The sequence below is a fragment of the Sesamum indicum genome, linkage group LG5 (genome assembly GCF_026168435.1).
Source record: "Sesamum indicum cultivar Baizhima isolate 11 linkage group LG5, ASM2616843v1, whole genome shotgun sequence".
NCBI classification, from domain to species: Eukaryota; Viridiplantae; Streptophyta; class Magnoliopsida; order Lamiales; family Pedaliaceae; genus Sesamum; species Sesamum indicum.
In genome coordinates this window covers 20,480,186-20,493,952 of record NC_142661.1, presented here as the reverse complement: position 1 = coordinate 20,493,952, position 13,767 = coordinate 20,480,186, and the positions used below count along the sequence as shown (strand labels likewise).

General features: G+C 37.2%; 3 protein-coding genes across 4 annotated transcripts; 2 read left to right on the top strand and 1 right to left on the bottom strand.

Annotated features, from left to right (window-relative positions):
- Positions 1-143: 143 nt before the first annotated feature.
- Positions 144-5,819, bottom strand: LOC105161564 (acetyl-coenzyme A carboxylase carboxyl transferase subunit alpha, chloroplastic). Its single transcript, XM_011079296.3, has 14 exons — positions 5,668-5,819; positions 5,372-5,582; positions 5,194-5,246; positions 4,110-4,459; positions 3,931-4,005; positions 3,596-3,703; positions 3,272-3,432; positions 2,938-3,052; positions 2,700-2,854; positions 2,407-2,458; positions 2,259-2,327; positions 1,856-1,933; positions 644-1,766; positions 144-563 (listed from the first exon to the last, which is right to left on the bottom strand). Exons 4-13 carry the CDS (start codon positions 4,449-4,451, stop codon positions 645-647), a joined length of 2,277 nt encoding a protein of 758 aa, XP_011077598.1. The 5' UTR covers positions 4,452-4,459; positions 5,194-5,246; positions 5,372-5,582; positions 5,668-5,819; the 3' UTR covers positions 144-563; position 644.
- Positions 5,820-6,756: 937 nt separating this feature from the next.
- Positions 6,757-10,149, top strand: LOC105161565 (Cysteine proteinases superfamily protein). 2 transcript variants are annotated; one of them, XM_020693941.2, is made up of 9 exons: positions 6,757-7,096; positions 7,235-7,401; positions 7,485-7,641; positions 7,792-7,879; positions 8,096-8,177; positions 8,489-8,594; positions 8,692-8,746; positions 9,240-9,293; positions 9,825-10,149. In XM_020693941.2, exons 2-9 carry the CDS (start codon positions 7,365-7,367, stop codon positions 9,960-9,962), a joined length of 717 nt encoding a protein of 238 aa, XP_020549600.1. In that variant the 5' UTR covers positions 6,757-7,096; positions 7,235-7,364; the 3' UTR covers positions 9,963-10,149. The 2 variants fall into 2 exon arrangements, with proteins under 2 accessions (XP_020549600.1, XP_011077599.1); XM_011079297.3 differs by having other exon boundaries at positions 6,765-7,096; positions 8,114-8,177.
- Positions 10,150-10,441: 292 nt separating this feature from the next.
- LOC105161566 (Josephin family protein) lies at positions 10,442-13,655 on the top strand. The gene is made up of 2 exons (XM_011079298.3): positions 10,442-11,186; positions 12,872-13,655. The coding sequence occupies exons 1-2, from the start codon at positions 10,926-10,928 to the stop codon at positions 13,448-13,450; spliced, it is 840 nt and encodes a 279-aa protein (XP_011077600.1). The 5' UTR covers positions 10,442-10,925; the 3' UTR covers positions 13,451-13,655.
- Positions 13,656-13,767: the final 112 nt, after the last annotated feature.

The window sequence follows — 13,767 nt, the reverse complement described above, 5'->3', positions numbered from 1 at the left end:
TGTCCCCCAACTTCACACCACATACCTGCCTACATTTGCTACTAATTTTTTATTTGCAATTTGTCAACAATCACAAAAATGATAGAAATGAAGGCATATATAGTCCTTGGCACTGCACTGCAAGCAAGCAAAGTAGGCATATCTAATTCCGAAATAGCTTGAGCTTTAATTTGAAGTTACAGACTTCCATACAGATTATTAAAGGTTTTTGAAACGCATTCTATATAATCCATTCACTCTAATTGTATGAAAATTCAACTCACATTAAGTACTTACGAACTCACGACATAGGCTTGATTCTTTTTGAAACCCAAGTGATTTATACAATGTTCTATCTCTATCAGCTGGAAACTCAGCCAATCAACTGAGCTAAAATGACATAATTTAGAGGGTCGAAACACTGAAGCCATGTCAACCACGGGTTATAGCTGAGAAACGGGAATCAAGCTGAACAAGCAAAACTCTGATGGCAAGTTCATGTCTTGCAAAGTCAGAATCCTGTCGTCTCCAGGCGAAGCTATTACTGAATACTAGTAAGCAGCAGGTTCTCCCACAATCTTCTTCTGTGAATTGTAGTTCATAACAAAATTATGAGAAAGGATGGAAATTGACACGACAAAATCCAAAAAATATGCATGCTTACATCAAACAAAGCTGCGGTTAGCTTCCAGATTGACATTGACTTGTGAATCTTCTGTATTTTCGTCACCAGAACTTCCATTTGATCCTACTGAAGGTTTGGTGGTTTCTAATATCTCTGCTGCCAGCCTTTCATACTTTTCTTTTAATTCTGGAAAACTTATGGCCTCTGTAATTGCTTGCTTGATTTCAGCCTGCAAAACCTGAATCTTACTTTTTGAGTCTTCATCTGGTCTACTTCCAGCTTTTTCGACTTCCGTCTTTAGCAGCTCAATCCTTTCTTTCAAATACGATGAATTGACAAGATCATCTATAGTCATATTAACTTCTTCATCGAAGGCATTTATTTTTGCCAAAGCTTCCGAGTCTGAAGGGACCACTTGCAGACCCATAGAGTTAAGAACAGCCTTAAATTCTGACTCTAGTTCTCCACTCATCTGCGAAACCTTTTCCTTTAGCTCTGGCTTTGAATCAATATTTGACACCCCTGAGCTAGCAATTTCAGCCTTCAGTGTCTCAATCTTTTGTTTTACATCAGGCCGATCCATGAACTCACTGAACCTCTTATTAATTTCAAGTTTCAATTCATCTCTCGTGGTGCTCTTCTTAGTGAGATTCGAAGCTTTGGATAGTTCTTTCAGCATACCAAGCTTATATTTCAGATTGGGGTAATTGGGAGCTGAGGGAAGATTCTTGTCAAATTCATCCTTCAGGTGATCAATCTTTTCCTTCAGAGCAGGATGTGCAAGCTGGTCATTATGATTTCTTGCTTTTGCCACTTCTTCCCGCAGCATCAAAATTTTGTCCTGCATACCTAGAGCTTTTGCAGCCTCATCATATTCATAGTCAATCTCTCTTTTCAGTTTCTCCATCATTTCCTTTAATCCTGTCCCTGGGTGCTCTACTGATGATTTACTGGCTTCCAATATCTGCGTTTTCAGTTTTTCAACCTCATCCCGCAACTCTGATTCTGAAGTCTTGCTGATTGGAACTATGGATTTGTCCTTCTTTTTCATATTGACTTTCCTTTTGGGATCAATTGGAACTCCCTCCTGGAATCCACCAAGTTTCCGGAACTTTTGAGCCCTATGTTTTAAAAGGGTTTCAGTATCCATCTTGACAAGTTCCTGCAGACATGAGATATGCCTAAGGTTTCTGATCTATAAATGCACACGTCAACTCACAGAAAAGGTAAATTGATTAATGTGCCACTCACATCCATTGATTCAAGAATTGCAGTTTTTATCTGTTGTGAAGTCCAATATGGATCTGCATGCGCGCCACCAAGAGGTTCCTGGGAAGGAGCCAAATATATTATCATTGCATTACAAAGATGTCTAGAGCTTAAAATCGTATGTGTCAACTTGTTAAAACTGAAACTGTGCAAAAAGATGATGATGCAAAGACTTTAAGATCAAACTTTAGAGGGTGTTCATTGTCTTCCCCAAATATCGATTTTGAAGAATAATTCCATGCTCAAAGCACAATTACCAATAATCTTGTGTTCTTAGAACAAGTGACCATACAGTTAAAGGGAGTTCATAAAAGAAAAGAAGGAAAAGGTAGTAAAAGAAGAAAACATGTGCAAACAATGAAAGGAAAACGTAAATGAATATTACCGGGATGATACCATCAGCAATTTGTAGCTTAGTCAGCTCTTTTGCTGTTATTTTTAGCTTCTCAGCAGCCTGGAAAGAAAAAATAGATCAAGTTACAACTATTGCATCTATCCTTACATGCATACCAGATCCGACATTCTTAAACCACCTTTGGAGAAGCTTTTGCACTCTTCCACAAGATTGCGGCACATGCTTCAGGGCTGAGACAAGGAAACAGAAAGGACCAAGTCAAAGAAGTTGTCACAGGTGCAGGAGCATTATTAGATGATACAAGCTAGACTGCTAAGGTGGTAAAGGCAATTTTACCACCGAAAAATGGCAGCATGAATGAAATTGAAATTAAAAGTCCAACATTATCATATATTAGGTATCTGGACCAGTAAAACACTAAGCAGCATACGAGGTATATAGCACGGCATAAACTGTTGAGCATAAAAGCACCTTGCAACATAGAAGACTGCATTTTCAAGCATTAACAACTTGTTAGCACAACCAATAGCCAGAGCTCCACCAGAGCCACCTTCGCCCATAACAATGGAAACAATTGGTACTTTCAGACCAAACATAGTCCTCAAATTCTGAGCGATAGCTTCCCCCTATAGACAAATAACATTAATTGGCATTTCCATACCTTAGTCACAAAGAAAAACTTTTACATTACAGAATTGCTGTACAGTACTTGGCCCAGTTCCTCAGACTTCAGATCTGCATATGCCCCTGGAGTGTCAATGAAAGTGATAATTGGAAATCCATGATGATCTGCATAATACATCATTCGTAGTGCCTTCCTGTAACTGTTGAGAATATTTACTATTAGCATTAGCCACAGCACAAATTCTCTCATTTTAAGTCTTAGTTTGTTGTTAGAAAATTGAATTCTGCGACACAATGTGGGTGTTTTAGATCATCACGGGTTATTCATAAGCAACTAGGTAATATGAAATGTTTTTTTGCTATAGCATAAATTCATGTAGAAGTACTAAACATAAAGAATTGCTTTCCTAAATGCATACCCATGAGGAGTGGGCATCCCAAAGTTCCGTTTGATATTCTCTTTCGTGTTCCTGCCCTTTTGATGGCCCATGAACATGTAGCTTCTCCCATTTATTGTACCAAGTCCAGTAACAACAGCAGGATCATCATATCCAGCTCGATCACCATGGAGCTCCACAAACTAGACATGCATAAATGAGAAGATTTAAGGTCTCTCATCCTTATTTTATCTAGCTTCCACATTCTATCTATCTACTTAGCAATATCAATTCTGAAGCAAATATACTTATATTTAATGGAAAATTCTTGTTGGTAGAGAATTGGATTGGAAAGAACTATTGGACCTTCTCAGTAATGTTGAAGACATGATCAAGAAATGTCGGCCTGTTTGGATGTCGTGCGATGTTTACACGTTGAATGGGAGTCAAATGTGTATATAGATCTTTCAGAGCCTGCAATAAACATGGACAAACATGTGTAATGTTGGCAGCAAACACTCACTGGAATAACATAAAAACTTGAAGCTGCAGTCTAGATGATGAATTTCGCCCACAAAAAATCACCACCATGATAAGATAGTAGAAGCAGCAACTAGCAGTGCTCACAGTGGAATAAAAGTGGAAATGTGTTGAAATTGTAAATGAAAATGAGAGTAAAAAACACATATTACTGGCTAAACCTGTTGATATTTATTCTCTAGTGAGATAATCTGATCACTGAAATCCAGACCAGTTTCATTTGCCATCTTTTGCACCTACATCAAGAAAGGCAATAAGATCGAATCAAGCAATCGCATTTTTCTATATCAACAATATATGTCAAAAGATACTATACTAGAGAGTTTTAAGAGATTCATACATCAATTATTTTTTTCTGCAGATCCATGAGTGGTTTCTCAAAATCCAAAGTAACTGGCTTTGGCTTCTCTTTCAAAGGCTTGAAAGGTGAGAGGTGACTAAGGACTCCACCCTTCACATTGAGGTCAGGATCTTCTGGCCATGGATACTCGTGCTTTTTCACTTTCCTAACCCTCGCTGTTATACTGAAGTTTCTCATCCTTGCTCCTAGTTGAGCTCTTCCAAGGGCTTTAAGGGGTACACCAGAGACACCATTACTTGAGCTCCTGAGAAGATCAGAAGCAGTAGGTTTTGGAGCCAAATTCCCAGTGAACGATGCTGGAGTTTGGGTCATGGAAGACATTGTTCCACCTGTTCAAACAGAATGATTTGTATCATGAATCCCTTTGAGAGAGAGAGAGAGAGAGAATGAGAATGAGATGACCATCCCAAAAAAACTACTAAAATAGTAGAAGCAATAAAGAAGAAATGATTGAACCATGTGAGAAATAGAGGACAATTTCAGAAAATGACTGGTTCTCAGAATACTTTCGACATGTCTGCTTTGATGCATTAAACAAATCATTAGGTCAAAAAATTTCCAAAAATAAAGCATATTAAATGTTGGTGAGAGAAATGGGATTGAACACAAATATTCACAGGTCCAGGTTTCAACGGCCCAGACAAGCAGAATTTTCAGCTTACTAAGGTACTACAGAGAAGTTGTTCAATTAGGAATTCAATTTCTTAATTCAGTAAGCCCATGCTGGACCTATGTTAATTCCAGCAATTATCTTAAAAACAAACAGGTATCATTAATTTCAGCATGACCTAAGATATGGATGTGCAACTAATTCAAGCATGAAACTCATAAAACTGAAAGTTAAAACTAATAAAAGAAACAAGGAGTGCTGGATGCCAAAGAAAAATTAGCAGTGTGTTGAGCTCCAATAAGACAGGAACTGGACCATAATATAACTTGATTCTGCAAAAGGTAAAATCTATATTTCTACAACCTCATCCTTCTACGCAACACTCAGTAGAACAAGCACACAAATAAAAAATCTCAGCTCCGCTGAAGTAATGACAATAACATAGCTTCTTACCTGAATTAACTCAAATCGGGTCGGGTAACTTGAAGTACCTCAACGAACAATACCTACATTCAGTTATATATCCAAATCAACAAAACAAAATAACACATCCTTCCAGCTTCCACGCATCAGATTCTCGATAAGCAAAAATCAACCCAAATAATTAAAAAAAAAACAGAAAAAAACAAACCTAAGAAATTGAATGAAGCAGCAGCAATCGAGAGCAACACCGATATAAAAAGGAGATCTGAGGAAACGATCGGCGGAAGGTAGTACAATTTCCTCTGCTATGGAAATTGAGAGGAGGAGAGTGAGAGAGAGAGAGAGGAGGTTATTATGAGAGAGGGAGCATAGGGAAGATCGTCACCCAGAGCTTAGCTTTGTGCTCATTCACAGCCACTCTGAGAACAATAGAAGAACTTTTACATTCGTAGAAAAATTTCGATGGTTTCTATGTGAAGAGAGAGAGAAAGAGAAAAAACGTACCAGTGTGCTTGGAGCGTTGTTAATAATAAGAGAGCAGCGTTTTTCGGTTTTGCCGTTAAAACCCCACACACGCGTTGAACTCACTTCTCTCTCGCAGTTTCTCAGCGCTTTTCTCAATCCTCATCCCCAGTTGTTTCAAAAAATAAAAAACAAATAATTAGGAAATACAGGTTTCCATGGGTGTGAATGTCACGTGAGAGTTTTTGGGGGCTTTTCTTTTGGCTGCTTCTACGCTCGGCTTCCTAAGCCTCCACTCCAAGCCAAGGCTAATTCATCGAATTGATTTTCTGATATAATTTTTTTTTCTTATGGTTGTTCAAATTAATTCGTATTTCCTGACGATTTTAATTTTAAAAATTCTTCTAAAATGTTTTTTTTTTAAGTTTCAGATATACAATTTGAAAATTGAATTAGAAAATTATAATTCTTCAAAGTTTGTAAATTAATATTTTAGTTTTATGTAAAATCTCTACTAAAAATTACACAAACACATGTGTTTGATGATTATGGTAATTGTGATAAGTATAGTTTTTCTTTTATAGGTACTATAATACAAATGTATTGCTCTGAATTGTGTTTAATAGACACGAGACATGTCAATTTGTTTCTATTAGGTAAGGGGAAACGGAAGGTGAAAGGAGGAAGGGATGGGAGAAAATACAATATATATATATATAATTGTTTGATATAACTATACTATGATCGAAAGAGAAATCCATTTAAAATACTTTCACTTCTCTCATACAAATAAAATAAACTGTGAATAAAAGAATAAGTTTTGTAATTTTATCAATTAATAATTTCTTCATTATAATTTTATATTAGAAGAAAACGTAAATAATAAAATAATTCTAAATGATTAAAAATATAAAAAAGTAAATCAAATGAATTAATAAAAAAATATACATCAAACAAGAATAAAAATAATAAGTTTTCTACATATAAATATCTCAAATAAAAGGGGTCTTTTTTTATAAATAAATTGTCTGTATAGATAATAAGTAAATAAAAATAATATATATTTATATATGTATATTTGTCTTTTTAATTTTTAATTTTTAATTTTCAGCCCGATTTTGAATAGAAATAAAATTTAGTTACATCCAAATTTATTTTTCCATTCATTTATTCTTTTTTAATAAACAGGAATTTGTTTTTATGCATCCATTATTACTTTAATTTTTCTAATACATGGATTTTTCATCCGAACCAAATAAGCCACTAATCATATTAAAAAAAAAAAAAGGCAGGAATATTTTGTGTTTTTGTGTTTTTGTTTTGATTGCAGGTTAGTAAATAAAAAAGGAGGGAGAGTCCCACAAGTATAGAAGCCATGGATTGATGACAATCATATGAAGCCGAGCCACAGTACCTAGCGGTTGGCAATGGGAATAGTCAAACGAATTTGTTCAAGTTAGGTGCTTTATAGGTGAGAGATCTATTAATTTTTCTAGCAACTGACAACTCTTAACTTACTACATAAATTATAACAATAATTCATTCAAGCTAAAAGTCCCTTTCTCTCTTATTATACGCTTTTTTACTCTTCAACATAAATCGTCACAAGCCGACTTGGAGGTTACTGCCGCAAATATGGAATCACTTTCCCGCAACACACGGTCTGACCCCATTCACTATAGGGGCTTGGGTTGAGTTTAGCAGCCGTCTCACTCTCGCGACATTTCCTCCAACACCTAATGGATAAAACTTATATCCCGGGCGGTTTCTCCAACGGTAAGCAGCTGCCCTACTCCTTTTCACTATATTCTCATTTTAGCCTTCTGCTCCCATAATCTGTCTTACTATTGATTGAACAGAAGCTATTCTCCAGCAACTCAGGCATGGCATTGCCAACTTCGAGATCGCTTCTTCTCCAGTTCCTTCAGTTTCCAGTCAATGTTTTCGCAGTCCACTTCCCTTGGCGCCCTCCCCTAATGTCACGCCTCGATTCTTTGCCAGGATTGGGCCCTCTCTGTAAGTGGTTTTTGTTTTTCTTTTGGGTTAAGAGTAAGCAATTGATTTTTAACCAAAGACCTGATGGTAGAATTTAGTCTGGTGCTGAATGAGTAAAAAGGGATTCTTTGAGTAGGCTAACTGAGATTCTGTGATTGTTTTGCCTTTCAGAGGTGCAGGTTCGCCAGCAATGAAGAAAGTGGAAAGGTATTCTGTTCAGAAAGTTACTGGTGATGGCCGCTGCCTGTTCCGTGCCCTGGTATGGCCGAAATCTGTCTGTTCTAGCATTTTAAGAGTTGAATTCTCTGAGCTGTAAAAGTCAAAAAGTGCACGTCCTCCCACTAAGCCTTGGTCTATTGACATGCTGAGTTTTAGTAGCAGCTGGGTTGGATGATCTTTGAACTTGTGTTATGCAGCAGTAGGTGTATTTTGATGCCTGTTTCTGCGTTTCACTCTTGTTTTTTTGGCTTTTGAGTTCATTTCTTGGGATCAGGTTAAAGGAATGGCTGTCAACAAGGGCATGGCACTTGGTCCACGAGAAGAGAGAGAGAGTGCAGGTCCGTGTTTAGCCTATGGGTATATCCAAATATCTATTTCCTTTTCTTTCTTCCAGATTTCATCATTATTACATTTAGTTTTGGTTTGATGTCTTTACCCTGAAAAGTATTCTTCATGACAATCTCTCAGTGAATTCTTCATATGAATTATGCATTGTGCTAAGCACATGAATCAAAATTTTCTCGTCATGTTTTCTGCAACTGTGCTAAGGTGCCAATGGATCCCATACCTTCTCTTGTTTCATATAGTTATCTACAGCTTTCCAATATAGTCCTTCACGAAATGGAAACTTATGATGAGTTAATGGCAGATGAACTACGGATGGCAGTAAAAGAAGTTATATGTGACAATGACAAAGAGCGTCTTCAATACGAAGAAGCATTAGTTGCAATAACCGTTGATGAACCTTTGAGGCGGTGAGGTCTCATTTTATTAGATGGAGGAGATTTCCTCTAGGATTGTGCTATTCCAGGTGATGTTTGAAATCACTTATAGTTTAAAGTGCCTTTGCAGTTACTGTCAACGCATTGGAAGGCCGGATTTCTGGGGTGGAGAGGCTGAACTTCTGGTTAGTATAATATGTTGCTGTCCTCAATCCATAAATTTGGTTTTATCTTTTTCGCATTAACATTTCCCTTGTTACGAGTGGGTGTCAATGGCTCTGACCTAGTGTGGTCAGATGGCAAATCATAACTGTTTTCTTTTATTTAGTCCTGAAGAAAATTGCTATGGCATGTTACCAATGTCTGAACTATGTACGGATGATAGAGGGATGAGATGATGTTCGCCTCTTTCTGCTTTCCCTCTCCTACCCCCCTTGTTTTGGCAAGGTTCCCTGTTTTCTTAATTTTTCTATTACCCTCTTTTTCTCTCATACCTACTCTTGCTTCATATTTCTAACTTAAATAGGTGATGAGAAAAGAAATTGAGGTTCCAATCTCTTTTCTCCTGCAAGGGCTTCAAAGTTTTAGTGTTCAATAGCTTTACAAACTGTTCATAATGATTTCACTGTTAACCTGTTTCAGTTATTCCTGCTAACTAATGGATTTCTTTAACGTTAGGTGCTATCGAAGTTGTGCTGCCAGCCAATAGTTGTATACATTCCAGAACATGAGGTAGTTTTCTTGCACAACCAATACGTTTAGATTGAATGTTTTAGGGCTTGTTAAGTTTAGGACCAGTGCACATCTGCCACTGGATTTCTGTGTTGAAGCAAGAGGATTCACATTTTGGTTACATGGTGGCCAATTAATCAGTCTATCCCTCGGAACAAATAAGTTTGTACAAGTTAATGCCTCCTGGAGTTGCTCCAGTAGCAGGTTGAGATGATAAATCCTAAGGAACAATCATCCATGCATTGGAAGATCTTTGTTTCGAACTTTTAACACATCCTCCTTGATGATGACGTTACGTGGGGGATCTATAATTTTTCAAAATGTGTTTAGTTGATAAACTTAGTTAATATTAATACAATAGAACTTCTTACTTGGTCACATAATTATCACTTAACATGAATCCTCAGTTTAGTTTGCTGTGACAGCATGTCAAGTATTTTGTGATAATGAATGATGTTGTGAAATCCTATTACTCTGAGTATTGATTATGAGTTGTGATCTCTCAAATGCTTGTGTTCCTTGAACTTGCAGCATGGTGGGTGGGGAACTGGTTTCATTCCTATCCAAGAATACGGATCTGAGTTTCGTAAAGGTTCAAAGAAGGGAAAGCCTCGAGAAGTCGTACGACTACTCTACACCGGCAAAAACCATTATGATCTACTTGTGTGACTTGACATTCGCCACAGTCCGGACACAGATGTAGTAACTCTGCTAAAATAAGGCAACTCATAATAGTTATGGAGTCTAATTAGGTTCTGCTCTAGAGTTCTTATAATTAAACGAGTTGGTTATGTTTTCATTCTCATGCTATTTTTCCAATATATTTTAGTTTATATGATTGTTATAAAGCTGCTAATCTGTATAAGCTAATGTTAGAAGAAAAATATCATGCATTTGAGAATGATCAGCATGGCATTGAATGTCGCTTGCACTGTGAGATCACTGAATGTCTATACAATGAACGCCGAAGAAGGGAAGACATAATGTGCCGCAATCTTCTCTTTTGATGATATTGTTCGTTCTATGCTTGCATTGTCTAGGATTACAACGTTTTCTGGGTTTTTCTTTTCAACCTACCATTTGAGTTATGTGAAATGCATGCATTTCTAAACTAAAAAAATCAGAATTTCGACTTTTGCTCTTCTGAAGAAAAGAAGTAATATGAAGCAAGAAAGATGAAAGTGATTATCATTAGAATAAGAATATAAAACTTCAGCACCAATATTATTAGGATGTGATTGATTGTTGTTTTTCTTTATTTTGTTCCAATGAGAAATATGAAATAAAAAATAATCTTAGTGGATGTAGGTGTTTTTGTTAAAAGAAGAACGTGAAGGAAGTGTGTTGGGATTCTCTGATAATATTGCCAAATTCTTGTCCTATGAGTGAAATTAGTGATAAAATGAGGACCGCGATTGCAATTTCCCAAACAGGCAAACTTCCCTTGCTGAGAGTGCCGTGTGGTTTCAAATGAAAACCATAGAGCAATAACTATATTTTCCAGTTTCCACTTCCTCATCAACCAATGTAACTCAATGCGTCGCTGAAAATTTTATAGGTGAAACGCAGACCAACCCAAAGACGAAACGATATATGCAAAAATTAGGGTTTTACGGCGGCAGAGAGAGATAAATGAGTAGTGGCCAGGAAGCAGGAGGAGGGGGGACGAGCAATGGAGGAATGTTGTACCACGAGGTACAAGAGTCGAAGCTATGCGCTGTGCATTGCGTGAACACGGTGTTGCAGGGTCCGTTTTTCTCGGAGTTCGATTTGGCAGCCTTGGCGTCCGATCTAGATCGTACCGAGCGCCAGATGATGCTCGGCTCCGTCACCGGAGATTTTCTCCCTGAGCTCTCGCATAACGTCTCTCTCGATGGAGACTTCAGCATCCAGGTATAACTGTTAAATTCTTTCAGAGCATGCTCCACTGCAGTTCCTTCACGATTTTGCTTATCCGTCGTGTTCTTTTATGGACTTTATCTCGTCTAAGGTGTGTTTCGCAAATTTTTCCTTGTAGAGAATTAGATCTTTTTGAATACGGTTTCTTTAGATGGAATTTCTTTTTCAGTGATGATATTGGTGAATTTATCTCTATGCTCTAGCAAGGAGTTTCAGTTTTTTCCGTTTGTTGATGTTTGGTGAAAGACTTGATTGTTTAGTCCAATTTATGACTTCTTTTTTAGCATTCCTGGGCGCTTGGTTATCCCAGTCGTGGGATAATAATAATTTAACCTTCATGCCTATGATTGGATGATATATACAGCATCGTGCCTTTAAAAAGTAAAGTTTCATCTTTCCTATTATGTTGGAGTTTTGTATATCAGTCAACCTGCTATTGTGTACGCAGAGAATACTTTTCTTCAAATGTCTTGTTTACTGATGGAATTGTCGGAATTTTTAATGGAAATTTAGTGATTCTCTGCCTCCATTTGGCATTTCAGTTTGTCTTGAAAAAAATGTACGTCACAATCTCAGTAAGCTGATTTTGCACCTCTGCAGTTCTTTATATGTATCCAAGCTATGACTTGGATAAGGAAACTACAACATTTCTTGTAGGTTACACCTAGGTTAGTAGCATGCTTCTCTCATTGCTCAGGACGTTCTGTATAATATGGCATTTTTATGAATGAGGTAAAGGAAGCTAATAATAAAGTAGGTTTTGCTAGGTCTTTTGTACTTAATAGAACCCAACAATTTGTCATTTCTTAGCAAGCTACTTTCAAGCATGTATAGGGATGACTAGATTGCATTAACTGGGGTGTGGTATACTTTTCAATAAATGTCTGTATAAGAATAAGAGGAAAGCTTGCATTTCAAGTTTCATATATCACATACATAGTAGCAATGATTTTAGCAAACATTAGCAAATAAATATCAATTTCCTTGGTTAATCTCATGAATATCTGGATCTCTTAGTACTAACCCAATAACAGGGGACATGCATGTGTGGCAAGACATTGGTTGTACATGAGTTATGAAGCTGTTCTCAAAATATCTAGTAATAATGCTATCATAATAGGAAGTTAAGGAGGAGAAGTAAACGTTGCATCAATTCTCCATATAGTACTTCAAAACTGGCCTCTTTATTTTCCATGGTACTGTCAGAATTAATTCCTTGCAGGTGCTTAGCATTTAATTTATATTCCATGGATGATTAGCTGATATGTATGCTTGTATGCATGTGGAAGTATAATTGACAGATTATCAAATGCGTTTTTTACCTTACTTTGTTATGTTGGTTTAATTCAAGCTTTCCTTTATTGTCTTAGAATGGTATCCTCCTATTTGATCTGAGGAAGATGTCTTTGAGAAATGGAAGAGCAGAATCAACTTAATTATTCTTCTAATGATATGCGTGAGGTTAGAACTGTTATTGTTATTAATAACAGAGGAACTGAGTTTTTTAGGGCCGGGTAGTAGGAGTTTTAGGCACCATAATTCCATGTAGACCTCTCTGCATCGCAAGTTATTTTGTAAACCCACCTGGAGTTACATTCATGGACACGTGTTCTGGAACTGCTTTTTCCCAAACCAATTTTCAGAAGCAAGTACTGAGTATATGATATTTTTGGTGGCAGGTTCTACAAAAAGCTTTGGAAGTGTGGGATTTGCAAGTAATTCCCCTGGATAGTCCCGTGGCTGAGCCTGCTCAGATAGACCCAGAAATGGAGAATGCCTTTATTTGTCACCTGCAGGACCATTGGTTTTGTATCAGGAAAGTGAACGGAGAGTGGTACAATTTTGACAGCCTATACCCGGCACCGGAGCACCTCTCAAAGTTTTACCTTTCCGCCTACCTCGACTCCTTGAAGGGCTTTGGCTGGAGTATTTTCTTGGTAAGGGGAAATTTTCCAAAGGAGTGTCCCATGACATCCTCTGAAACTTCCAATGGCTACGGGCAGTGGCTATTGCCCGAAGATGCAGAGAGGATCACCAAGTCATGCAATTCAGCATCTAGAATGCTTGAAGGAAGTACTACGCAACAGCTTTCTAATCCCCGAGTCCAGTATGAGGAGGCAGAAACGTTTGTAGATGATGAAGATGAAGACTTGAAAGCTGCAATAGCTGCCAGTCTGATGGAGTCGTCTCAAGCAATTGAAACGCATCCTGGCAACTCAGGAAATGAAAAGAAGACCAATGATTCAGAAAAAGCATGACATGACACGTCCAAGTTCAGCAACGATACTCTTAGTTGTTTGCTCGCCGCTTTTGCATGTACATTGTTATATCTTTTGAAAAGAAACTGTAAGAACTTCTTTTATCAGAAAACTACGATGATATAGGGGATTATACCACCTTTTCTTAAACCAGATACAGTTGAAAGCCTTTATCAATTACTAAGTCAAGGTTTCTCGCATTGCATTTTCCGGGTTCTGAATCATTAAATAGTAGGCATTCAGCTATGTAAGTATCTAAATCAACAGAGCAATCATCATCTTAGACATCCCAAATGTCTTATGTTCTATTTTCGTTT